Below are 22350 nucleotides of genomic sequence, written 5' to 3' on the forward strand. Positions count from 1 at the left end.
TTTGCAATTATGGCTAGAAGAGGTCGCAGATCTCAGAACAGAGCTTTGGATGCTCTGCAGATTGCAGAGCAGGAGACCAACGGAATTGATGGTGATGACAGTGGATCAGAAGCGGAAAATCAGAAGTTTAAGTCCGGTGTTTTGACTGTGGATGGGAAAGAGTTCGAGGACGAGGAACTGGACTCTGACGAGGCGCTGGATTCCGACGACGACTATGACGTTCTGAACTCCAAGTTCTCTCAAACTGTGCGGGACAAGGGCGAAGAAGATACCGGTTACGACAGTATAGACGAAAGCGAGCTGATTCCTTTGTCTGAGGTTTGGGCCAGAGACGACGCCGATGCGCAAAAGAACGGAGGATCCGAGCTTGTTCTTGACGATGATATTGTTTCTGACGAGAGTGAAAGTGAGTCTGAGGATGAAGAGGACAGCGAAGATGTTTTTGATGAGGTTGATGACGAAAATGACGAGCTTTCCACAGTGATGAGCCAGCTGCGCAGTAAAGACGCTGCTAAGTCGCACAAAGTTTTAATCAACGACAAGAGTGAAGAGAATTCTTATAGAGTGCCGACTTCTGGACAGAAATTGAGTATTGCCGAGATGATGGGCGATATCGAGACCGAGCAGCCGCTGCTACTTGAAAAGGGAACCTCGCAACCGCTTGCTGTTCCGCTCCCGCAAAGCATCCAAAAGAAACACGAGAGACGGGCTGCCTACGATATTCAAAAGGAGGAGGTTGAGAAATGGACAGACAGTATTCAAGCCAACCGGCGTGCTGAGGTGCTCAAGTTCCCTGCTAAGGACAGTGTGAAGCATAATGATCCGTCGTCTTTCCAGCCTGCCGATGTTCCATTGACCGACTTGGATTCGAAACTCGATGGATTACTTGAACATTCGAATATTGAGAGCAAGAAGTCTGAGGATCTGTTCGAAGAGATTGAGACCGCCAAAATGACTAAAGAGGAGCTCGCTAAAAGAACCAATGAGCTCCGTTTGATGAGAGAACTGATGTACAGAGGACAGAAGGACGCCAAGAGACTTAAGAAGATCAAGTCCAAGACTTACAGACAGAAGCTCAGGAAGGAGAGACAGCGCAACAAGGACCTTGTTGAGGGGTCCGACGAGGACGAGGAAGACTTAGACTACAAGCGGGCCGCAGAAAGAATGAGTCTCAAGCACAAGAACAACTCCGAGTGGGCCAAGACAATGATCAAGAGCGGACTTTCCAAGGATAAAGAGACTAGAGACGAGATAGAGGAGATGCTCCGTCAGGGCGAGAAGTTGCGTCAGAAACAGCTTGGACGCGACCAGGAAGACGATTCTGACGACCGTGGTGTTTCCGACATCGATGTGGAGGAGGCAGAACCATCTGAAGCCGAAGAGAAGCTGCGGTCGAAGCTTGGTAAAGGTTTAATGGCCATGGACTTTATGAAAAGAGCAGAGGAGCAGGAGCGCAGAGAAAACCAACGGCTTGCTGACGAGTTGCGCTACGGTGTCGAAAGTGACGATGAGCAGGTTGCCAATGTGGTCAAGAACGCCGGAAGAAGAGTGTACACTCCAGGAGCCGCTGCTGCTGCTGAGGAGTGGCAGACCGTGAAGAGACGGGCCGAGCAAGAGGCCAACGACGATAACGAAAAGAGTCTTGAGAACCGGATGCAAAAACCCAAAAAGCAAAAGACCAAGACCCAGGCCGAGGAGAACCCTTGGTTGGTTAGCGATGATACACGCAAGGGAGGGAAGGTTCGCGTTATTGACGAAAAATCGTCCAAAATAGATAAGAACGCCGCTAAGTTGAAGAAGAGAGCTCGCGCAGAAGAAGTTGAGGAAGTCAAGATTTCTCTGGGAGATACACTGGACGACGAGTACGAAGGAGAGGGTGACAAGGAGGAAGATGTCCATGTGTTCAAACAGAAAGACCTGATCGAACAGGCGTTTGCCGGTGACGATGTGGTGGCCGAGTTTGAGCAAGAGAAGCACGAAGTCGAGGAGCTCGAAGGGGACAAAGAGATTGATGTTGGTCTTCCTGGTTGGGGCGACTGGGCCGGTGGTAGCCAGAAGAAAAAGAAGAAGATTATCAAGAAGGTGAATGGTGTGGCTCCAATAGAAAAGAGAAAGGACAAGAACAAGCGTGGGGTGATCATCAATGAGCGTGTCAACAAGAAGAATGCTAAATACCAGGCCGGAGCTGTTCCATATCCGTTTGAAACCATGGAGCAGTACGAGCGGTCTCTGAGACAACCGATTGGGCAAGAGTGGACCAGCCGCGATACTCACCAGCGGCTCACCATGCCAAAGGTGATTGCTAAACACGGCAGTGTCATTGCTCCCATGAAGAAGCACTAAGTGATGTGTCACATATAATTAGGCATAATAGACTGTTCCCGTTGCGAATTTGTTTATGATTTTCCGTAAATCTAGTATTGTCTCTATTTCCACCATGAATACCGTTGATCGTGTCTTGCCGCTGGGTGAGCATGTGATGGAGGCACGCCATGTTCGCGCAATGGCAAGTTTTGCAACCGAATGCGACTATCAGTCCAGTACGGAATTTTTGGTGAAAGAGCAAGCTGCTGAGAGCTGGTTGACTTGGATTTGGCGTCTTCTGGGTCTGCAAGCGTCCGATGAGTCGATGGGCGAAATCTCTGATTGGACGTTTGATTCCGATCGGATTGCAATTAATTGATATACTTCGTGAAATATTTAAATCTTGGGTATTTTAAATTTGGGAGCAGTCAGCAGAGACGTTGTAGAAGGCGGACTTCAACTGTTCAGAATGTTTGGCTAACTATTAAACTTGTATTACGCATAGTATAGCTGTGTTGGGAGAGTCCATATAGTGGCCTATCTTTTGCACCTTCCTTTACAAACTATTTATCGTGAAATCACTGATAAATAAAAAGTAAATTATTACGCGTATGGCGACGTACGAACAGCTCAAAAAGGTTTTAGACCACGAGACCAAGCTCGTGAGCAAGCCGCTGGCCTTCGATAAAGAGGTGCGCGAGTTTGTGAAAAGCGTGGAGGAGGACGACGTGACAGAGACCAACATTATCCGCGTGCTCAATTCCACAAACAAGTATTTAAGCAAAAGATACGGCCAGTTCTTCCACAGACAAGCGATTCTGCAAATCATCCAACAGGTCTTGAACAACGAACACGCACTGGACCTGGAGAAAAAACGCAAACTGCTGGAATTGAACGAGATCTTGATCAACTTCAAACCAGAGGGATTGGTGGACCTGAACGGTAACTACAATGACGAGCGCGGAGCAAGCAACATAAACATCAACGGGGTGGTGGACCTGAAGCAGGAAGAGGTTATGGGCATGATCGACGAGCTTCCGGAATCGACGCGGCTGACGGCCAAAGATCCGGAGTTGCTCGAGAAATATCAACTGGTCAAGGCGCAGCTGTCGTCGAACCGAGCCAGACTGCTTGAACTGCAAGGCAAGACGAAATACTACCGGGAAACCAGAAAGAAGCTCGAGGAACTGACGGAACCAACACAGGACCCGGACTCGACGCTCCAGAAGAACCTGGTGCTCAACACAAACGACCAGCTGGTGAACCAGGTGTCGCAGACCAGGATCCTGCTGGCCATGGTGAAAGAGAAGCTGCAAGACGGCCAGTTTGCGGAAAAAATACAGGAAAAACTCAAGGTGGACCTCAAATAGAACGTCGCCTTGTCTACGCAGTGAATATGATAGAATTAATGACATCGCTTGATTTATACATTTAGTCGAACAAACCGAAACCCATGTCGTCGTCTTCTTCCTCCTCAGCGGCCTCCTCCTCTTCGGCAGCGGCCTCCTCAGCAGCAGCACCAGAAGAAGCACCGGCAGCAGCAGCAGGAGCAGCACCACCAGCTGGCATAGAAGCAAGCTTGGAAGCACCCTCAGCAACCAACTCGTCAACGGACTTACCGTCAACAGAGGAGATCAACAAGTCGAGCTTGGCTTGTTCAATTTCAACACCAACAGACTCAAGGAGAGCAGTGACATCGGCAGCAGAAGGAGAGGCGTTACCACCCTGTTGCAACAAAAGGTATGCAGCTAAGTACTTCATTTCTCGGGAACTGTAGAATAATCACGTTTAAGCTGGTTCAGCAGACTATCCTTTGATTAGTTCTGTGAAGAATTAAATTCGTGATGAAAAATTTTGATATAGGGTACAAAAAAATTTGCAGACATCACGTGATCCCCTGCTCTTGCTAAAGTTTAACACGGGGAATTATTAAGATCGAATAATGACTGAGGAGTCCATGCTCAACGACTCGCTGCGCGAGATCGTCGTGGGCTCGGTATCGGGGGCCATTGGTAAGGTTATCGAATACCCATTCGATACCGTCAAGGTCAGACTCCAGTACTCTCAGACTCTGCCTGAACCGTTGTTCACCTCCACCTGGGACTGTATTGCTAAAACGTACCATAACGAAGGCGTCTTCAAGGGCTTTTGGAAAGGTCTTTTGTCGCCAATGATGGGAGCCTCCATGGAAGTTAGTTCACTTTTTTTCAGTTACAAGATGGCACAAGATCTGATTAATCTGTATCAGGGCAACAAAATCAACACAGAACTGCCCTTTGGGTACCGACTTGCTTGCGGCTGTGCCAGTGGAATGGTCACCAGCTTCATCTTGACCCCTGTGGAGCTTGTAAAGTGCCAACTACAGGTGGATAACCTCAAATCTCAGAAAACAGCCCGCACACCCCTGGGTCACGTGATCTCCCAGATCCGCACGCAGTACGGGTTGCGAGGGTTCTGGAAAGGGCAGTCGTCCACGCTGGTGCGCGAGGCCGGCGGGACCGCTGCGTGGTTCGGGTGCTACGAGTACACACTCGAGTGTTTCCGTGGCGACAAGGGCCCCGACTACAACTACAAAACGCACGAGTTGCTGATAGCTGGAGCCATGGCTGGAGTTGGGTACAACGCCTCGTTGTTTCCTGCCGACACGGTCAAGAACGTCTTGCAAACCAGCGAACACCACAAATCGGTCTCGAGCGCGATCAAGGCCGTGCACTCTGCGCGAGGATTGCGTGGCTTTTATTCTGGACTGGGAATCACGCTTGTCAAGACGATTCCCGCCAGTGCAGCCATGTTCTACTCTTACGAGCATTTGAAAAGGATGTGGAATTAACTAGATAGCATTCTCTGTTGTTGAAAGTCCACGCTTCGCACGCTTGGTCTTTTGGATGACATAGTCCGTCTTTAGGACAATCTCCTCTTTAAAATAGAAAAGGAACGCTGCGCTTAAAATGCTCTGGAGTAGCTTCAAACTGAGTCCGTTGTAGAACGTTGCAATTCCCTCGTTTTTCGCAATGTCGTACATCAAAGAGACCATTCCTTGCTTTTTTGGGGTTTCTGGCTTTTCAATATCAGGGAGCTGCGACGACGACTCGATGTCGTCCGGCAGCGACTGGACACTATCGGCCGGGTTGCTTGAAGCCTCCGAGTTGGCAGTAACCGGCTGGGACTGAGAATCCTTGATGTTTTGGAGATGCATTCTGGATCTGACGGTGATATAAGGATACGTGACGATGGTTGCAATCAGTTTACCAAACGCACCCAATAGCAGCGCGTCAAAAGGACTGAGTTTCCGTTTGCGTCTGGTGACAATCAAAGTTTTTAGCTGCTCAAAAATGGTGTACTGGATGATTGGGTTCAAGACCAAGAACAGAGCAGGAACAAGACCGCTAAATAGACTGCGCCAGCCTTCTTTTTTCAAAATCGTCAAAATCACCTGGATTGTGTTAGATGGGGCAGACTTCCTTGCGGACCTCTTGAGCACCGTAAGTCTTGTGTTTGCTATCCAAATTGGGTTTGTAGCTACTCTCGAGATGACACCAGCCACAAGGCCAGCCACGATACTTTGTGTGGCAGTGAGGCCTTTCTTAAGCGACACGGACCTATCTCTCCTCAGTTTCGATCCGGTGAGCTCGTAGAAGTAGTAGTAGACGAAGTTTGTTGCAGTTATGCCCACCAATGCACTTTCCAGACCGTTGTACAGGTTTTTGAGCGCTTCTTTCGAGATTGTTGGGTCTTTGGCTTTTTTAGTAGAAGCCTGGGCTTTTGTAGATAACGTGACCAATGGGTACGTGAGAGTCATGGAGATGAGCCCTCCAAGCCCACCGGCAATCCCATGGGCAAGAGAATCGACTTCCTTAGACATGGGCAAATAAAGTGAATCACCAAGTTGATTAAGTTATTAAAGATAGGCTAATCACGATCGGGTAATGATAAAATTTCCAAATACGGAGACTGACAAATTTATTTTCCTAAATCATGTCCTCTGCACCAACTCTTCCGTCTTTGAAACAGTTTTGGAAGCAGACTTTGTTTCTTGCGACTCTTGCGGTCGGCACTGCCGTGTTTGTGAAGTCGAAAGTGACGATTCGTCGGAAACAGCAGTACATCAAGGAGACATCTTCGTTCGACTCGAAGCAAAAGAAACAGATTGCAGACGTGAAGCCCGGATTCCCCGAACAGAGCAGCGACCAGGAACTGTACAAACGTAAGAGCGAGTTTGAAGGAGCTGGAAGCAGTTACATGAGCCGGAAACAGGGCGACAAGCTTGCATTTTGGGGCAGAAGCCGGGATTAAAGTAATAAAATACAATTTTCTTGAATATAGTATACAAAAATACACTACTGTTTATCGTTGGTAGAGAAATAGTCGGCCATCTCCTGGTCAAGCTCCTCGATAGTCTTCTTCTTCTTTGGAGCTGCCTTTTTGGCCGGCTTGGTCTTTTTTGGAGCAGGCTTTGCGGCCTTCGCAGGCTTGGCCTTGGCTCCCTTGACTGTGGCCTTAGCTGGAGACGCCTTCTTGGTTGGAACAGAGACACGGTTAGGCACGATTCTGGACGCCAGTGGCTTGAGGGCCGGGTTGACGATCAATTCGAGTCTCAAGGTGGTCTTTCCTCCGTCAATAGGAGCTCCGTTGTAGGATTCAACAGCCTTTTGGGCTTGCTTGGACTTTTGGAAAATCACAGTGGCAATACCCTTGGATTGACCCTTCTCGTTGTACGAAAGCGAAACAGTTTTAACACCACCGACCTGCGACTGGAAAAATTCCTAAAAAAACGTTAGTAAACCACACTCGTTGAGGGAAAGCATGGCGGAAGTAATATCGATGAGAGAAGTTAAGCATGGGACAAGGCTGTGCAAATTTTTCAGAAAGCGATCGGGGTCGTCGTTAGAACAATCAGAACAATCCAGAACAATAATAAGAACCCACAAACACGTGTAATAGTGTATCCGCGATCCACAACTTGTAACTTGCACATATCGGATCCCCGGGGCTCGGTAGCCCAGATCCATTTGGTCCGTTTACAGCTTAATTTCCATGTCATCACCTTCATGGTCGTGTCTTTTCCCCGAGTCTCAACATACCTTGACAGCATCGTTCTTGATGTCCTTAGGCAATCCGTAGACAACAACTTTTGACGCGTAGTCAACAGCACTGGCCGGAGATGGCGCAGGCTTTGCTATCACAATAGGCTTTTTGGCAGTCTTACCAGCAGCAGCTTTGCCGACTCTGGTAGGCTTGACGGCCTTTTTCACCGGCTTGACGGCCTTCTTCTTTGGAGCAGGCTTCTTGTTGGAGGCGATGATCGCATCCAATGATTGTTCTAACGACGACATGAGTTCTTGGTCTTGTTCTGCTGGGCGAAGAAAAGTGCTGGTTTTTTTTGGATGGCGAAAGGAGACGGAAAAATAGAGCAGAGTTCCAAGTCCGGGTAACCCTTGTTCGCGTCAACTGTCCAAATCTCAGTTACCCAAAAGGTACAAATTACGTGCGTATTATCTTATCCTGTGAATGGTCCCAACGCTTGACTGTATCTTTGTTTCGGAGTTCGACAAGTCGAAAGGGCTCGAGATCCGAAACCAGGTCCCGCAAGAGCCCGCCATAGACGAGCTGGACAATGTGGTGGATCTTCTGATGCCCCTGAATTTACACAAGTATCTCAACACAAACCATTACACCTGGGTTCCTCTTTTTATCGACGTTTCCACGGGGAAACTCCACTGGGACTCTTCAGATCCAAATTCTCAGAGAGTGTATCTATATACACTGAGCTACTTCCAAAAAGATGACACCTACAGAAACGGTACAGCTATGGCTTTGTCGATCTTGACAAGACTTCCTATTTTCGACGTTTTCAAGCCTCTGATGACATATCTGTTGCACAACCTACTCACCGGGGCAAACAATGCCTCGATCCTTAAGCAGGTGTATAAAGAACTCAACAAGCTCAAATTTGCGGAGCTGCTCGAGGCATACCATACAGGTAGCCACGCACGGTTCCTGTTTAGCAGGTTCGAGGAGTTCAACGTGCCGTTGCCCAAATCGCTCGACCAGTTTTCGAAATCAGGTCATCTGGTCAAGACCCATATTGAATTGGGCAAAACAAAGTTCCCGATCCAGATCCCAGCATACTCACTCGTTTCATCTGAATTTGCCATGTACGGAATTGACTTGAAAAGGGAGCAGCTGTTGCGCCAATTTTTAATCAAGACAGGGGACTTGAAACTAGCTGACCACCACCTTTCTTCTTTGGTTCCGTACCACAACGTCAGACCCTTGCATGTTCTTTTGAACGCCGTCATTCTCAAAAAGAAGATCATTCTCTACTCGTACGACTCGTGCTACAACGAACTTGTCGACATTCTTCATGCTCTTCTCCTAATTGTGGACGGCAAGTATCCATGCTATCCTTTACTAGACTTATCCACGATCGATCTGGTTTACACTTTGCCCCACTACATTGTTGGAACTTCGAATTTGCTGTTCAAAGAGAAACTCTCTTGGGACTTGTTTCTCGATATAGACTCCAACCAGCTGTACTGCAACGATGAAATAATCCCACTGGAGAAAAAAAACAGCAAAAGATCGTCGTCAGACTCAAAGATCAAACAGCTCTTCAGAAGAAGTAGCAGCCAGCAGTCTTCAACCCCGAAACTTCCAATCGAGAAGCTCAATCTTGACGACTCTTGGAATCCTGCATTCCCAAAAGTCGATCCTGAAAAGTCTGCCGAATTCTTTGCTCCACCAACGGAAACCAACTATTTCTCGTTAGGTTTCAATTTCACTCCATCAGTTCCTCCAAGCTCAGAGATTCCTCGATTCCATGCAGTCTTCAATAATTCTGTTGACAACCTAATCTCCGAGCATCATGGAGACCTTACAATCTACCAGACACTAACAAGATACGTTTATGAACTTGAGAATGTGGTCTTCCAAGCTTTCAGACTTCATCTACACTCCGCACAGCTAAAAAGTTACCGTCAGTTCGCAATCCTCAAGCTAGACGAAACCGAGTTTGAAGACTACACGTTGGAACCCGAACTTCTCCTCTTCATTAGAGACAACCACATTGTACTGCCTCTTGCTGTTGATTACCCATATAAGCCAGATTTTGCTCCTCCAGCCAAGGTACCGCTTTTCGAGCATTACGAAGCTATAGTCAAAGGAAACTCCAATTTGTTCCCAACTTATCAAAAGTTCACACCGACTTTACCACCCACGTATTACTGGCTCAATGGATGTTGTTTTGAACTTGACCTGCGTGCTCTTGCTGAAACTGTCTCCTCTTTAATTGAAAGAGGGACAGATTCTGGTTTAGCCAAACGAAAGGTTTATCAGCTGTTCAGAACTATCAACCAATTTTTAAAATCCAGAGGACCAGAATGTTTTGAGAGACTGCTGACTGCTCTTTATATTCAAGCAGATGGTCCAAAGTCCTTTGAGAAACTTTTGATAATTGCATCGATCTACTACAAAGAAACAGACGCACGGTCTGACGAGGTGATAATCGAGTTCAAGCGGTTTTTGAGTCTGGTTTTGAACAATAAAATGTTCAACATTTACTTACTACCTCATCTGAACGACTTCATCAAACTAAGTGTGAACGACTTTATTGACTATCATATGAATTAGTTACACATGGAATCAAATCTCCATGGAGTGTCCATTTTGTCAAGTTCGATTTCGATAAGCTTTATTTTCAAGCCAAAGCTCTTTATCTCGCTTTCCAAATCTGCCACCTCTCTCACTTTAACAGACTCGCTATCATTCGATCCAAACACTTCAAGAATCCGGGTCCACTTCCAATTAGGCATAGCGTCATTGTATTCTCTCATTGGACCTTTAATAGCTCTTTCCACTGTATAGCCACTGTTGTTCAGGACAAGAATCAAGGGCGAGAAACCGTACTTAATGAAGGCAGATAACTCCTGGATTGTCATCTGAGCGGCTCCGTCCCCTTCTAATAAGATCAGTCTTGAATTAGATCCATTTTCACGCTGTGCAACTGCAACTCCAAACGAACATGGCAAAGCCATTCCAATAGACAGATAGAAATGCTGCCCGATCAGTCTGGTATTCTTGGGTAATTGGAGATCGGGTAATCCAAACATCACTGTTCCTGTGTCAACCACCAAAGTGTCATCTTCCTTGACCATCTTTTGCAGCGAGGAGATCAGTTGGGTCTGTGAAATTGGCGTGTTTGACTGCACTTGCTTGATCTCTCTATTCAATGACGGAATCCGGAACGGTTTCAACTTGAACACATTCAACATTTTCAGGACCAAAGGAAGAACATAAACGAAACTGACATTAACTCGACGACCGCCTATAGTGACTCCTTCGTGGTTCATATATATCACGTCATTGATGTTCTGGTAGAAAGTGTAATGGCCGGAATTAATTTCATTTGGGTAATTTCCAACATGGAGCATTAGGTCGCAACTTTGGACGAACTTTTGAGAGTCTGGATTGGAGACATTCCCATTATATTCACCAACGTACCACGGCAAGGTTTCGTCTAAAATGGATTTGCCCATAAAAGTGGACAGATTTGGTATTTTGGTAGCTTGGACAAAGTTTCTCAGGGTTTCTGTGAGACCGAATCTGTCGGTTAGGATATCGCCAAGAACGACTGGACGGGCGGAAGAGTACAGCTTGGACAATACAAGCGAAGCAATCTGGTACGCTAGACCGTTTGGAACTGGTTCTATTGGTTTGAACAAGTCCACAGTTTCCAGTCTCGAGGCATCAACAGGTTTATCCACCAGGTCGCAAGGCAGAAATAAGTAGCCTGGTTTTTTGGTATCGATGATTTCTTTGAGCAGGTAGTCGAACTTCTCAGGAGCTTTGTCGAGACTCATGATGGATTCGACTTTACAAGCAATTGGTTCGACCATCTCTGCGTAGATGGAGTGGTTGACTGGTCTCGACAAGGTCGATTTGGGAGCAACGTGGTGGATCAATTGGCCAGACAGTTGTTGCGCTGTTGATGTGGCACCGACAATGTGCAACAGGGGAACAAATTCAGACCATGCACCGCAGCACGCGTTCATGGCCGATAGCGAGCCAACGCCAAACGTGGTAACCAGAACGCCGAACTTGTGAGATGCTCGAGCGTAGCCATCAGCAGCATAGCCGGCGTTCAACTCGTTGCATCCACCGTACCACTGGACGTTGGTGGAATAAATGTGTTCCAAAAGCCCAAGGTTGAAGTCTCCGGGAACGCCAAATACAGACTTGACTCCAAGAAGCTCGATTCTGCGGAAGATGTATTCTCCGAACGGGACGGTCTGTTGGACAGGGTCCAAAGAAAAAGGAGCCATGTGTTCGAGGAAGTTGTGGCTGGTATGCAATTTATAGAAACGGCTGCAGCATCTAGATATTCTGTTTTTCAGCCCTGCTGCTATGCTTTCTGGCGGGTAGGAAAGAGCCACTTGCACGGTTATCTTTTCGACGCGGCGATAGACGTGAAAAAAAAAATTATTTCAAAAATTTTTAGATCAGTACAGTATGGAGCTTCCGAAGTTGAATTTGGGGTCCATCAAGGACAAGGTGACCAAATCGCTTGCGCGAGGCGCCAAAGATAATAAGGCAAAGCCAGACAAGAAGAAAGGCGGAAATAATAAGAAGGAGGTGCCGAACAAAAAGGAGTACCCTAAGAAAGAATTTACCAAAAGAGAGTACCCTAAGAAAGAGTTCACCAAGAAAGAGTACCCTAAGAAAGCTTATCCTAAGAAAGAATACCCCAAGAAAGAGTATTCTCAAAAAGAGTTCACCAAGAAAGAAAACCAAAACACCGAGAAGCAGGAGGATGTACTTAGACGGGAAGCACTTGCATTGGGTGCTACCGACGAAGATCTCAAGCTCCTTGAAGGTATTAATGATGAGGATAGCGAGCAGGAGTTTGACGGTGCTCCAGCCGACGACAAGCTGAAGAAGGAGCTGTCAAAGTACATGAAGGGGCTCGAGTTTGACGAAGCTGAGGCTGAGGCTGAGGAGGAGGTGGAAGAAGAAGAATTAGAGGAAGAGGAGGATGAGGAACAGGTGGAAGAAGAAGAGGAAGAGGAGGAAGCCGAGAACGAGGAAGAAAAAGAAGAGGAGGAAGCACAGGAGATGGAAGAACCCCAGCAGAAACCCAAGTCGTCCAAGCTCCAGAGTCTACAGACAGTTGTCTCCGACAAGCTTGTGGTCACTCCCCGGAACGACTGGTTTAACGAGACTCTTCCCAACAACAGAGGAGACGCACTTAACCCTGCTGAGATCGAGAAACTCTACACCGACGCCAAACGGCTATTTGGACAGGAGCAGGAAACGTACATGCAGGAGTTCAACAAATCGTCCTCGCAAAAACGATTCCTTTCGCAAGTGTTGACTGGCGGTACTTTGAACGATAAGATCTCTGCGCTCACTCTTTTGATCCAAGAATCCCCCTTGCACAACCACAAAGCTTTGGAGACCATGTTCGCCATGTGCGACAAGAAATCTCGTACTGCTGCTCTTCAGTGTATTGAGGCATTGGCCGATTTGTTTGTGAACGGTGTTCTTCCTGCCGACAGAAAGCTGCTTTATTTCAACAAACAACCATTGACCAGAAATTCCAGTCCAAAAGAGCTGATCGTGTTCTACTTTGAAGACTACTTGAAAAAGAAGTACTTCCAATTCATTGGAACTTTGGAGAAACTTCTCCAAGACAGCATTGTGCACGTTCGTACCAAGGTGATTGGCTATGTGTTTTCTTTGCTCAAGGCCAAGCCAGAACAGGAGGCCAACTTGCTGCGTATTGGTGTGAACAAGCTTGGTGATCAGGACAACAAGGTCGCTTCCAAGACCTCTTACCATGTTTTGCTCTTGCAACAGGAACACCCTGCAATGAAGGAGATTGTGGTTGACAGTATCTTTGACGTTTTGTTCAGAAAGAACAACGACCACCATGCCATCTACTACTCCACGCTGACATTGAACCAGACCATCCTCACCAGAAAGGAAGACAAGCTTGCCAACAAGCTGATGGACGCTTATTTCAAATTGTTTGAGAAGCTGTTGGTCGAGACTGACAGCACTAACACCACGAAGATGAAGGAAGCGGAGCATCAAAAGGATGGTAGACGTAAGAGAAATTTCAAGCGCGGTAAGAAGGGTGGAAAGTCGGTCAAGATGGACAAAACCGAGGAGGAGGCCTTGGAAGAGCGCAACAGTAAGATGTTTGCTGCCATTTTGACTGGTCTCAACAGAGCATTTCCGTTTTCCAACTTGCCAGCATCTGTGTTCAAGGCCCATTTGGATACGCTTTTCCAGATCACACACAGCACCAACTTCAACACCAGTATTCAAGCTCTGATGCTGATCCATCGGATTGTCCAGAAGGAAGACATCAACAGAGACAGATACTACAGAACACTTTACGAGAGTTTACTGGACGAGAGAGTTGTCACTTCTTCCAAACAGGGAATTTACTTGAACTTATTGTTCCAGTCTCTTAAGGAGGACACCAACAAGGATCGTGTGATGGCGTTTGTGAAACGTATCTGTCAGAACTGTTTGAACTGGATCAATATTGGGTCGGTTACGGGAATGATGTTCTTGTTGATTGAGCTGGAAAAGGACGTTCCTGAGATCCGCAACCTGATCTTCAATGCACCAGTTGAGGACGGCGAACAGAAGCCGGAGTACGACTCTCGTAAGAGAGACCCGCAGTTCTCCAATGCGCAGTTCTCGTCGTTATGGGAGCTGAACATTTTCAGCCAGCATTACCATCCTACAGTGACACACTACACCGAGGCATTCTTCAACAACCAGACCAAGGACTTGCAGAAGCCTAATCTTGGTCTGTTCACCCTGGCTCATTTCCTGGATAGATTCGTATACAAGAAGGCCAAGATGAAGCCCGTTGTTCGTGGACAGTCTATCATGCAACCATTAGCCGGTGCTCACACCGGCTCCATGTTGGTCAAGACACAGGCTTATGGAGAGCTTCCTACCAACACAGAGGACTGGATCAACAAGAAGGCCGCCGAGATCCAGCCGGAGGATCGGTTCTTCTACGAGTATTTCAGCACCAAGCAGGAAAAAGCCCTTGCTTCCAAAATGGATAAAGAGCTCAATAGCAAGTTGCACGATGACGAGGAGGAATCCGATATCGATGAGGACACTGTCTGGAATGCTCTGGTGAAGAGCAATCCCGAGGTGGAAGGTCCTAGCGATGATGATCTGTCAGACTTTGACATGAGCGAGATCAGTGATGAGGATCTAGAGGAGCTGGACGAGGAAGAAGCCGACGAAGACGACGAGGACGAGGAAGGACTGGTTACGCTCAAGACAGTGGAAGACTTGGGATCTGGCGAAGAAGAAGAGGAAGAAGAAGTGGAGGAGGAGGAAGAGGAGGAAGATGCCGAGCCAGCGCAGTTCAGCGACTCGTCCGACTCGGATGTTGGCGAACTTCTTGGTTCCGGATCGGAGCTCGAGTCTGACGAAGAGCCAGAGCAGCAAGAGGAGACAGAGGAGCAACCAGACACAAAGAAACGGTCGAAGCAGAACGCCGGCAAGTCAAAGAAGCTCAAGTCTCTGCCAACATTTGCGTCGGCCGACGACTACGCCAACTACCTGGACTCCTCTGACGACGAGTACTAAGTATCCTGTAATAATAATTGTGTGCGGTGTGAGGAGTAGACCTAAAAAAAGCTTTTTGGAAGCGAGAGAGCACTCCTTCCAACGCGGTGGAAGGGTTGCGCTTGTTATTTTTTATTTTTCTTTGCGCGCACTGCCGCCGCACCGCCGTGCGAAACACGGTTGGTTTGTTTACAAGGAAAAACAAATGATTTTGTAAAAGTTTCCAAGCCATGTTTAAGACTCCATTGCCACCTCGGAAGAGTGCCATCCCCACTCCTCCGAGTACGCAGGCCCGTGAGCCTTCGCACTCGGTGGGGGACCGGCTCGCCCAAGTGAAGATGGAAGAGTCTTTTGACGAGTTTTCGGAAGACAGCTTCAACACTTCTGATCTCAGCATCGACGAAAGTGCTTTGGCCGATGGGTCGCCTTTGCCACGAAAACGGCCATTTGATGGGCCAGAAAACACGGAACGCAACAAACTGAATCATCGGAGCAACAAGGAGCAGGAGAAATGGCCAAAAGACGTTGAGGAAGCGTTCGAGAAAGCTTTGCGCATCATCCCTAAACAAGGACTGTACAAGATCAAGATCAACGGAAGGGCCTGCGGCCGTAACGAGCTGATCTCAGATTATATTCTTGCCAAGACCGGCAAGGTTCGGTCGCGTAAACAGGTGTCTTCCCACATCCAGGTGGTGAAGAACTTGAAGAAACGTCCCGAACTTACAAAACTGATTGTGGACGGTCCTCCTTGCGACCAGGAGACAAAGCGGCTGTTTGACCAGGAATTTGGCCAGATATCCATGGCTAAGATCTCGGCTGCGTCCAAGGAGACCTCGTCGGCAGAAATACAAACAGTGAGATACCCGTTGGCACCGGTGCCAGCGGTGAGCAATATTCAGCCTCGGGAAATCGGTCTCGGCGACCTGTTCAAAATCGACCTGACTCTCAAGAAGTTTGTGATGAACTTTGTCGACTTCGACAAACCGGCCGCGTCTCAAATGTTTACCTCGTTGCCACAGGATTTTACCCAGCCTCCATTGCGGATCAGAACCAACGCAGACCTCAGCCACCGATTCCCCCAATTGTTCGAGCTTGTGGATCAAATTAAACAGGACACACAGGCCCCACAGCCTATCCAAATGCATTCATCCTTGCCCCCCGTCCCAATTTTGCATGGAATGGTGAAGCTAATTGCTCCTGACGAGAGCCAGGAATTTTTAACTGGCCACTTCAACGTCAGTTCGAGCCTGCAATTGGCCAACCTGCCCCTTTCCGACCGGAAGTACGCCTGTCTCACACTCATCTACTCCTACGGGAGAATCATCGTCACCACCTTGGAGAAACTCGAGAGCAAGGCGGTGAAGAGACAGGTCGACCACAAGGAGGTCACTCTAGACATTCGGCTCGGCACCAACTACTGGGCCGACTTCTTTGCCAGTATTCGTCGGCTGATGAAGTCGCCAGACACGAACCACATCCATACAGACCTGCTTGCGCGCGCAATCAAGGGTATTACCATGAAGCAGGTCATAGTCAATGTCAACAACGACAACGAGCTGGTGGCAGATACAAAGCCACGGATCTCGCTGGACAACGTCCCGAAGAACAACGTGAGGGCCATTTTGCTCTGGGAGTTTCTCAGGGTGCAGGAGCCCGAAGAGGCTACCACCACGGTCCGGCGCATTCACTTGCCTGTGAAAAGAGAAGCCGAACAGCTCGACGTTTTGCCCGTTCCGGTGGCAGTGCCCGAGACCTCAGACCATAGCCAGGATCTGGACTTCCCTGACGCCCTGTCCGACTTCCAGGAACACGATCCGTTCCTCTCCCTCAACACAATCAACCCTAACGAAGCCCCTCATCTGGACGAAAACTATTCATATCTATGGTAATATTACCCTTTTCAAGCGGGTTGCGCAAAGCTATAATATTTATCAACGTAACTACCTATTCTGGATAACTCCGACACTCCAAAAAAAAACCTTGCTGACAATTGTTTATCTTCATGTCTGGCTCCATTTCGTACACTCTAAATTCGGGCAACACCATCCCCAAGGTTGGCTTGGGGGTCTACAAGACTTCTCCAGAAGTTGCAGAGAACATTGTTTACGAGGCATTGAAGGCCGGCTATCGCCATGTCGACTCCGCCGCTCTGTACAAGAACGAGAAGGAAGTCTGTGAAGGAATCGCCAAATGGCTTGCCGAGGACCCAGCAAACAAGCGTGAGGACCTCTTCTACACCACCAAGGTCTACGACGACCACCACGGCTACGAGCTCACCAAGAAATCTGTTGCGGAGTCCTTGGAAAAAGCCGCAAAGATCGGCTACATCGACCTCGTGTTGATGCACTCTCCGAAATCCGACTACGAGAAGCGTCACGGGTCCTGGAAAGCTCTGCAAGAGGCCGTTGCCGAGGGCAAGGTCAAGAACATCGGTGTGTCCAACTACGGTGTCAAGCACCTTAACGAGCTGCTCGCCTACAAGGATTTGAAGATCAAGCCGGCAGTAAACCAAATTGAGGTCCACCCATGGCTGATGCGCTCGGAGTTGTGCAAGTACTGCCATGAACAAGGAATTTTGATTGAAGCTTACTCGCCATTGGCAAAGGCCCGCAAATTCGACGACCCAGACTTGCAAACTCTTGCCTCCAAGCTCGGTAAGTCTGCCGGTCAGATCTTGATCGCATGGTCCCTAGCCAAGGGCTATGTCGTGCTTCCAAAGACAGAAACAAAGGCAAGACTGGTTCCTAACCTCGAGGTCTTCGACATCAAGCTGTCTGAGGAAGATCTGGCTCTCCTGGAGAAACCAAACGAGTACTTCACCACCGGATGGGACCCAACCGTTTACCCCCTTGACGATGAGAAATAGGTAAAGCTCCCAGTTTGTTGAATCTTAACTAGTTTTTTTCGTCTTCCCAGCAGTCAAAGTAAAGATCAAGTAAACATGACGCACTCCATGCCTGAGTTGGACTCGAGTCTCCACAGAACTCGCCGTTCTTCTGTGTGAGTTCCGTCAGCCCCGCCCAGACACTGTCGTCCAACCACCTTTTGTGCGCAGAAAGTCTTCTGGACAGTAATTGGTGCAGATACTCGGTCGCAGAGCCTTTATCCGAGCACTCAGGATGATCTGCAAGATGAACCTGCCGGAATGCGCGCATGTAATATCCCAAGATCCAGCACCATTCCGGTCCCTGGTGGTAATTCCGGCCCTTAGCGGTAGCAAAGTCCATGGAGTCCACACTGTTCAAGTAGTACGGTCTGTAGTTGTAATCGGCAGGATCCAATGTAGCAAGCCCAATAGGGCCACGGATGGCCTTGTCTGCGATCTGTATAGCCTTCAAAGCTCTCGACGGCGTGAACAATTCTGGAGCGACGGCAATAGCCATTGGGAAATTGCCTCTCAGCTGGTAATCTTCGTACTCTTTGCCAGACTTGTAAAGATCCTTGTAAATTCCACGCCGATTGACAATGTTAGGATTGATTTCGAACTCAGAATCCTTGCTGCTGTCTTCAGGAATATAGAAACACCGCTCAAAGTTGTTCTGGAGCAAGTCGTTCCACTGTTCAAACGTCACTCTCTTGCCGTCTTGCGTCTTCACCGAATCGTAGTCGAAAATTCCTTTAGCTTGCAGCTCCAACACAAACCGCAAAGTGCTCTTTAACAACCCATTTATCTCAACAGCCGCGCCATCTCTAGGTGTTCCAGGGTAGCCCTTATTTCCTGCGAGGCTACTTTCTCCCATCTTGTCCATCCATGTTCCGCAATTGAACTGGTTGCCTCCATGAATAAGTCCAGTGTTCCAGTCAACACTGATGGAGATATTGAACCCTTCATCTTTCATTTGCGAATCGATTTGCGGGCCAGCGTTAGCCTCTCTAAAATCAAGTCCTCCAGCGTGCCGACTGAGGATTTCGTAGATAATCTCTCTAATTGTGCTCTCATAGCTGAAAGCGCGTGGGTCATCCAATGGAACATGTGTATCATCCAGTGGGAACCGTCTTTTCACCTTGCAATCCAAAATCTTTTCTCCGTCAGGGACTATATGAACATAGTTCTGAACCGATTCCAGAAACCACCATGCTGCATCTCTAGCATTGTATCTTGGCTCTTTGCCTGATCCAAGCAAGTTAGGAATTAATCCGTGTTTCAAAGTCATTGCGAAGCAGAGGATATGATTTTTAGCTTCCTCATATCGTTCAGTTACCAGCAATAGGCCACGAAGCGATATAAAGATATCACGTCCCCAGCATCTCATGTAATCGTAACTGAAGTGAGGAAGACCGGCTGCCATCGAAGGGACAATCTTATACGGGTCGATAGAAGCACTTCTCATATAAGCATTCATCTGAACAGACACCAAAGAAAGACTCTGGACGAACTGAGTGCTCTTCTGAATTTTGACACTCATTTGGCTAAGAGCCTGGAACCGCAAAGCTTCATATGCTATTCCCACAACCAGCGCAAAGTATCGAGGAACCAAAAAGTACGGGACTTTCTTGACCTCTTGGAAACGAGACTCTAGCCACTGCTTGAACTCTGACACTCCTTTACCATAACTTTCGTATTTTGATAATCTTTGGGGGATGTAATCCAATGCCCAGGTTCCTGAGCGCAAGTGATCCGATAATGGGTGAGCAAGATCATTGTGTCTGATAATGTCTCTCAAAACGGAGATCCATCCTTGTATTCCAGCATACACCAGACGACCAAAGCCGGGGACATCATAAACACCCTCGGTTCCTGCACTGGCGTCTCTTTCCTCAGACTCACATCTGTATAGGATTGCGTTGATATCAAGCAATGTCAAGTTCTTCGCAGCCTCCAAGGCTTCTGAACGGACAAAGTGATCCAAACTGTCGTCACAGCCAGGAATCTCTGTGCTCAAGACAGCGATAGATCCTTGTGGAAACTCGACTGGAAGGTTAATGAGGCTATCATTTCCATCAACGTCGACATTTAGAGGCGAGATCTCTCTAAGATCAACAGGGACAGATTCTAAAAAGTTCTCACTTGGTTTTGGGTCATCCCCAGTTCTGACGAGTGTGTATGCAAACAAATGCTTCACTTTACTTCCACTCAGACGAATGGGAGCAAGTGACTGATCACCATCCTGATAAAATTTAGTTCTAGCAATGAGGAAGTATCCTTTTCCTGTTTTGGCATTTGTACGATGGACAGTGATGAATTGACCTTCATGATGAACATGCATTTCATTGCTTTCCAAATCATCAGTACTTTGATTGGCAAGTTCAAGCCTGATCTTGTTGAGTTTTGCTTTCACAGACCCAATACCAGGTCCGAAAGTGTACTTCTTAGCCTCGTTGACCACATCCAAAAGTTTGGGATAGCATTCATCGTAGCCAAAAGTAGTACCCACAGCACATGAGCAAAATGAAACCAATGCGGCATTTGGAAGCGTATCCTCAACAGTTCTTTTTTCGTTTGGAGTCTCATTGTCATGGGTGCAATCCATGAACAGGGCATGTGGAGCCTGCGAAACAACGGGCTCTGGTATTGGGATTTCACTTTTCTTCGGGAAACTCTCGCTTGATCTAGTTTCGAACAATTCTTTGTGCACTGGATAAGCAAGCTCGTCCAGTGGTAGCCACTTGAAAGAGCCAATTGGTGGTCCACCGTGTCTATGCACCAGTCTCGAAAGTTCATTGATAGAGTATGCTTGCATAGCCTCTCTAATCAACGAGGAGATTCCCAGTCGTTCAACAAAAACGATATCCAACTCCTCACTACCACTGAAAAGCTCAGCGACAACGTACAAGTTTGGATTCACCTGACGAGCTGCATCGAGCATTGCCTCTCCGACGTGTAATGGAGTAGAATGACAATTGTCAATTCTGAATCCATGGAAAAGAGAAGCCAGCAATTTGGAGTATTCAATCATTCTGGACCACAAATATGGCGAATCGTCGGGTCCAGCTCCGTACCTCAATTTCGCACAGTCACCCCAAACGATCACTTCCCTTCTTAGATAACACTTGGACTGGTCGGACGCGAAATCAACGAGAGGGTTTCCACCCCAGATCCAACCGTTATTTGCCAATGCCCAGTCTCTTCCTGAAGCATCAGTGAATCTGGTAAAGTATGGTTCTGTTAATGGGTTGTCGTCCGTCACTTCACCGAGACGTGGTCCATGATCCTCCAATCTCATGTACTTTATTCTGTTGTAAAGTTGCTCCAAAATCTCGTTATTGTCTTCATCATATTCCTTGTACAATGGGAGATTGATCTCATCTAAGATTTTGTGGGCATGCTGTTTAATCTCGTCTAACGAAAGGTCGCCGTACAGACAATTCAGAACGGACACAAACTTGGGGATATCCAAGTTATTACCGAAACGATCACCGAGTCCAAAAGGTTTCGTGGACGCACTCGAGACAACAAATTGGGCCAGTTCTGGAAGACTAGCATTTCTTGGAACGTCCAAGTCGCAAACCTTTATTCGTTTCGGCCATTCATCTTCCAATTTCCTGATATGGTCATCAACATCAACCACGTAGTACTGCCATAATTTCAAATCACCGAGCACATGAATTTTAATTCCATCCATAACTTTTAACAGGTCTTCCACATTGTTGATTGTAGTAGGATATCCGTGTCTTTTCATGCTCCTTGAAAAATGTAGCAACAATCTGTCCAATTCGATGGCAGGTTTCAAATGAGGAGCCGTTTCCTCGTTGTATCCTACTTCTGGATGTTCTCTGATCCATTGACTATTGTTTGCAGTATGGTTGAAAACAACGTCTGTCATCGAAAGGATGTCATACTCCTGTTCAAGTCTCGAGACCATTTTTTGAACGTCTGACTTGCCGTTCGGGAACGCAACAGGGTCAAACTCGAGGTTATCATAAATCGAGTACGGTGAATTAGATTCTCCACGGGGTTGCAGTGGAGTGAAATGGATCATATTGTATCCCTTTCGTGAAATCTCAGCGAAAATGGGATCCCACTCGGAATTGTTACGTCCCATCCACTTCGAGACGACAGACTGCATACTCACCGCATTGAGCGGCAAGTACAAATCCTTGACAAACAACGATGGTGGCACCACGAAGTAAAACTTGCGTGTGGTGACGAATTGTTCCTCATCGCCCTCCTTCAAAGTGTTGTATCCAATGTAGTAGCAATAAGATCCAGGGTTGTAAATCGAAACATCAATCGTTATATCTTGGTAAAAATTGCCATTGATTGTATGCTTGGTATACTTATCCCTTCTGTATGGGTCGTCGGCCTGTTTGGGGACATCAGTCCATATTGTTCCCTTGTTTGTGATTTGAGAGCCTGCAACAATGTAGAATCTCAGCACAAAAAGAGGACTCTCACCCTGGGAACATGTCGGGAAGGTCAAAACACCCCGTGAACTGTCAACTAGCGGCTCTCCAGTGTCTCCAATTCGGAGAAGAACTATCCGGGCCATTCTATTGCTCTTT

General features: G+C 47.5%; 19 protein-coding genes across 19 annotated transcripts; 12 read left to right on the top strand and 7 right to left on the bottom strand.

Annotated features, from left to right (window-relative positions):
• Positions 1 to 9: 9 nt before the first annotated feature.
• OGAPHI_000503 (uncharacterized protein) lies at positions 10 to 2343 on the top strand (the record flags this gene model as incomplete). Its single annotated transcript, XM_046206192.1, has 1 exon — positions 10 to 2343. One exon carries the CDS (start codon positions 10 to 12, stop codon positions 2341 to 2343), a length of 2334 nt encoding a protein of 777 aa, XP_046064579.1.
• Positions 2344 to 2398: 55 nt separating this feature from the next.
• OGAPHI_000504 (uncharacterized protein) lies at positions 2399 to 2683 on the top strand (the record flags this gene model as incomplete). Its single annotated transcript, XM_046206203.1, has 1 exon — positions 2399 to 2683. The coding sequence occupies one exon, from the start codon at positions 2399 to 2401 to the stop codon at positions 2681 to 2683; it is 285 nt and encodes a 94-aa protein (XP_046064580.1).
• A 232-nt stretch (positions 2684 to 2915) lies between these two features.
• Positions 2916 to 3674, top strand: OGAPHI_000505 (uncharacterized protein; the record flags this gene model as incomplete). The annotated part of the gene is made up of 1 exon (XM_046206214.1): positions 2916 to 3674. The coding sequence occupies one exon, from the start codon at positions 2916 to 2918 to the stop codon at positions 3672 to 3674; it is 759 nt and encodes a 252-aa protein (XP_046064581.1).
• A 61-nt stretch (positions 3675 to 3735) lies between these two features.
• Positions 3736 to 4065, bottom strand: OGAPHI_000506 (uncharacterized protein; the record flags this gene model as incomplete). Its single annotated transcript, XM_046206225.1, has 1 exon — positions 3736 to 4065. One exon carries the CDS (start codon positions 4063 to 4065, stop codon positions 3736 to 3738), a length of 330 nt encoding a protein of 109 aa, XP_046064582.1.
• OGAPHI_000507 (uncharacterized protein) lies at positions 3758 to 4081 on the top strand (the record flags this gene model as incomplete). The annotated part of the gene is made up of 1 exon (XM_046206236.1): positions 3758 to 4081. One exon carries the CDS (start codon positions 3758 to 3760, stop codon positions 4079 to 4081), a length of 324 nt encoding a protein of 107 aa, XP_046064583.1.
• Positions 4082 to 4246: 165 nt separating this feature from the next.
• Positions 4247 to 5134, top strand: OGAPHI_000508 (uncharacterized protein; the record flags this gene model as incomplete). The annotated part of the gene is made up of 1 exon (XM_046206248.1): positions 4247 to 5134. One exon carries the CDS (start codon positions 4247 to 4249, stop codon positions 5132 to 5134), a length of 888 nt encoding a protein of 295 aa, XP_046064584.1.
• On the bottom strand, positions 5135 to 6166 carry OGAPHI_000509 (uncharacterized protein; the record flags this gene model as incomplete). Its single annotated transcript, XM_046206259.1, has 1 exon — positions 5135 to 6166. One exon carries the CDS (start codon positions 6164 to 6166, stop codon positions 5135 to 5137), a length of 1032 nt encoding a protein of 343 aa, XP_046064585.1.
• Positions 5535 to 6176, top strand: OGAPHI_000510 (uncharacterized protein; the record flags this gene model as incomplete). Its single annotated transcript, XM_046206270.1, has 2 exons — positions 5535 to 5935; positions 6005 to 6176. 2 exons carry the CDS (start codon positions 5535 to 5537, stop codon positions 6174 to 6176), a joined length of 573 nt encoding a protein of 190 aa, XP_046064586.1.
• Positions 6177 to 6279: 103 nt separating this feature from the next.
• OGAPHI_000511 (uncharacterized protein) lies at positions 6280 to 6597 on the top strand (the record flags this gene model as incomplete). Its single annotated transcript, XM_046206280.1, has 1 exon — positions 6280 to 6597. One exon carries the CDS (start codon positions 6280 to 6282, stop codon positions 6595 to 6597), a length of 318 nt encoding a protein of 105 aa, XP_046064587.1.
• A 44-nt stretch (positions 6598 to 6641) lies between these two features.
• Positions 6642 to 7637, bottom strand: OGAPHI_000512 (uncharacterized protein; the record flags this gene model as incomplete). Its single annotated transcript, XM_046206291.1, has 2 exons — positions 6642 to 7049; positions 7386 to 7637. 2 exons carry the CDS (start codon positions 7635 to 7637, stop codon positions 6642 to 6644), a joined length of 660 nt encoding a protein of 219 aa, XP_046064588.1.
• A 175-nt stretch (positions 7638 to 7812) lies between these two features.
• OGAPHI_000513 (uncharacterized protein) lies at positions 7813 to 9933 on the top strand (the record flags this gene model as incomplete). Its single annotated transcript, XM_046206302.1, has 1 exon — positions 7813 to 9933. The coding sequence occupies one exon, from the start codon at positions 7813 to 7815 to the stop codon at positions 9931 to 9933; it is 2121 nt and encodes a 706-aa protein (XP_046064589.1).
• OGAPHI_000514 (uncharacterized protein) lies at positions 9930 to 11624 on the bottom strand (the record flags this gene model as incomplete). The annotated part of the gene is made up of 1 exon (XM_046206313.1): positions 9930 to 11624. The coding sequence occupies one exon, from the start codon at positions 11622 to 11624 to the stop codon at positions 9930 to 9932; it is 1695 nt and encodes a 564-aa protein (XP_046064590.1).
• On the top strand, positions 10825 to 11091 carry OGAPHI_000515 (uncharacterized protein; the record flags this gene model as incomplete). The annotated part of the gene is made up of 1 exon (XM_046206324.1): positions 10825 to 11091. The coding sequence occupies one exon, from the start codon at positions 10825 to 10827 to the stop codon at positions 11089 to 11091; it is 267 nt and encodes an 88-aa protein (XP_046064591.1).
• A 187-nt stretch (positions 11625 to 11811) lies between the features above and the next one.
• On the top strand, positions 11812 to 14928 carry OGAPHI_000516 (uncharacterized protein; the record flags this gene model as incomplete). The annotated part of the gene is made up of 1 exon (XM_046206334.1): positions 11812 to 14928. One exon carries the CDS (start codon positions 11812 to 11814, stop codon positions 14926 to 14928), a length of 3117 nt encoding a protein of 1038 aa, XP_046064592.1.
• On the bottom strand, positions 12592 to 13650 carry OGAPHI_000517 (uncharacterized protein; the record flags this gene model as incomplete). Its single annotated transcript, XM_046206345.1, has 1 exon — positions 12592 to 13650. One exon carries the CDS (start codon positions 13648 to 13650, stop codon positions 12592 to 12594), a length of 1059 nt encoding a protein of 352 aa, XP_046064593.1.
• On the bottom strand, positions 14340 to 15304 carry OGAPHI_000518 (uncharacterized protein; the record flags this gene model as incomplete). Its single annotated transcript, XM_046206357.1, has 2 exons — positions 14340 to 14888; positions 15194 to 15304. The coding sequence occupies 2 exons, from the start codon at positions 15302 to 15304 to the stop codon at positions 14340 to 14342; spliced, it is 660 nt and encodes a 219-aa protein (XP_046064594.1).
• OGAPHI_000519 (uncharacterized protein) lies at positions 15138 to 16796 on the top strand (the record flags this gene model as incomplete). Its single annotated transcript, XM_046206368.1, has 1 exon — positions 15138 to 16796. The coding sequence occupies one exon, from the start codon at positions 15138 to 15140 to the stop codon at positions 16794 to 16796; it is 1659 nt and encodes a 552-aa protein (XP_046064595.1).
• A 113-nt stretch (positions 16797 to 16909) lies between these two features.
• On the top strand, positions 16910 to 17773 carry OGAPHI_000520 (uncharacterized protein; the record flags this gene model as incomplete). Its single annotated transcript, XM_046206379.1, has 1 exon — positions 16910 to 17773. The coding sequence occupies one exon, from the start codon at positions 16910 to 16912 to the stop codon at positions 17771 to 17773; it is 864 nt and encodes a 287-aa protein (XP_046064596.1).
• Positions 17774 to 17801: 28 nt separating this feature from the next.
• Positions 17802 to 22337, bottom strand: OGAPHI_000521 (uncharacterized protein; the record flags this gene model as incomplete). Its single annotated transcript, XM_046206390.1, has 1 exon — positions 17802 to 22337. The coding sequence occupies one exon, from the start codon at positions 22335 to 22337 to the stop codon at positions 17802 to 17804; it is 4536 nt and encodes a 1511-aa protein (XP_046064597.1).
• Between the last annotated feature and the right edge of the window lie 13 nt (positions 22338 to 22350).

This window comes from Ogataea philodendri (assembly GCF_020536065.1).
Source record: "Ogataea philodendri strain CBS6075 chromosome Unknown scaffold21, whole genome shotgun sequence".
In the NCBI taxonomy this organism is placed as follows: Eukaryota; Fungi; Ascomycota; class Pichiomycetes; order Pichiales; family Pichiaceae; genus Ogataea; species Ogataea philodendri.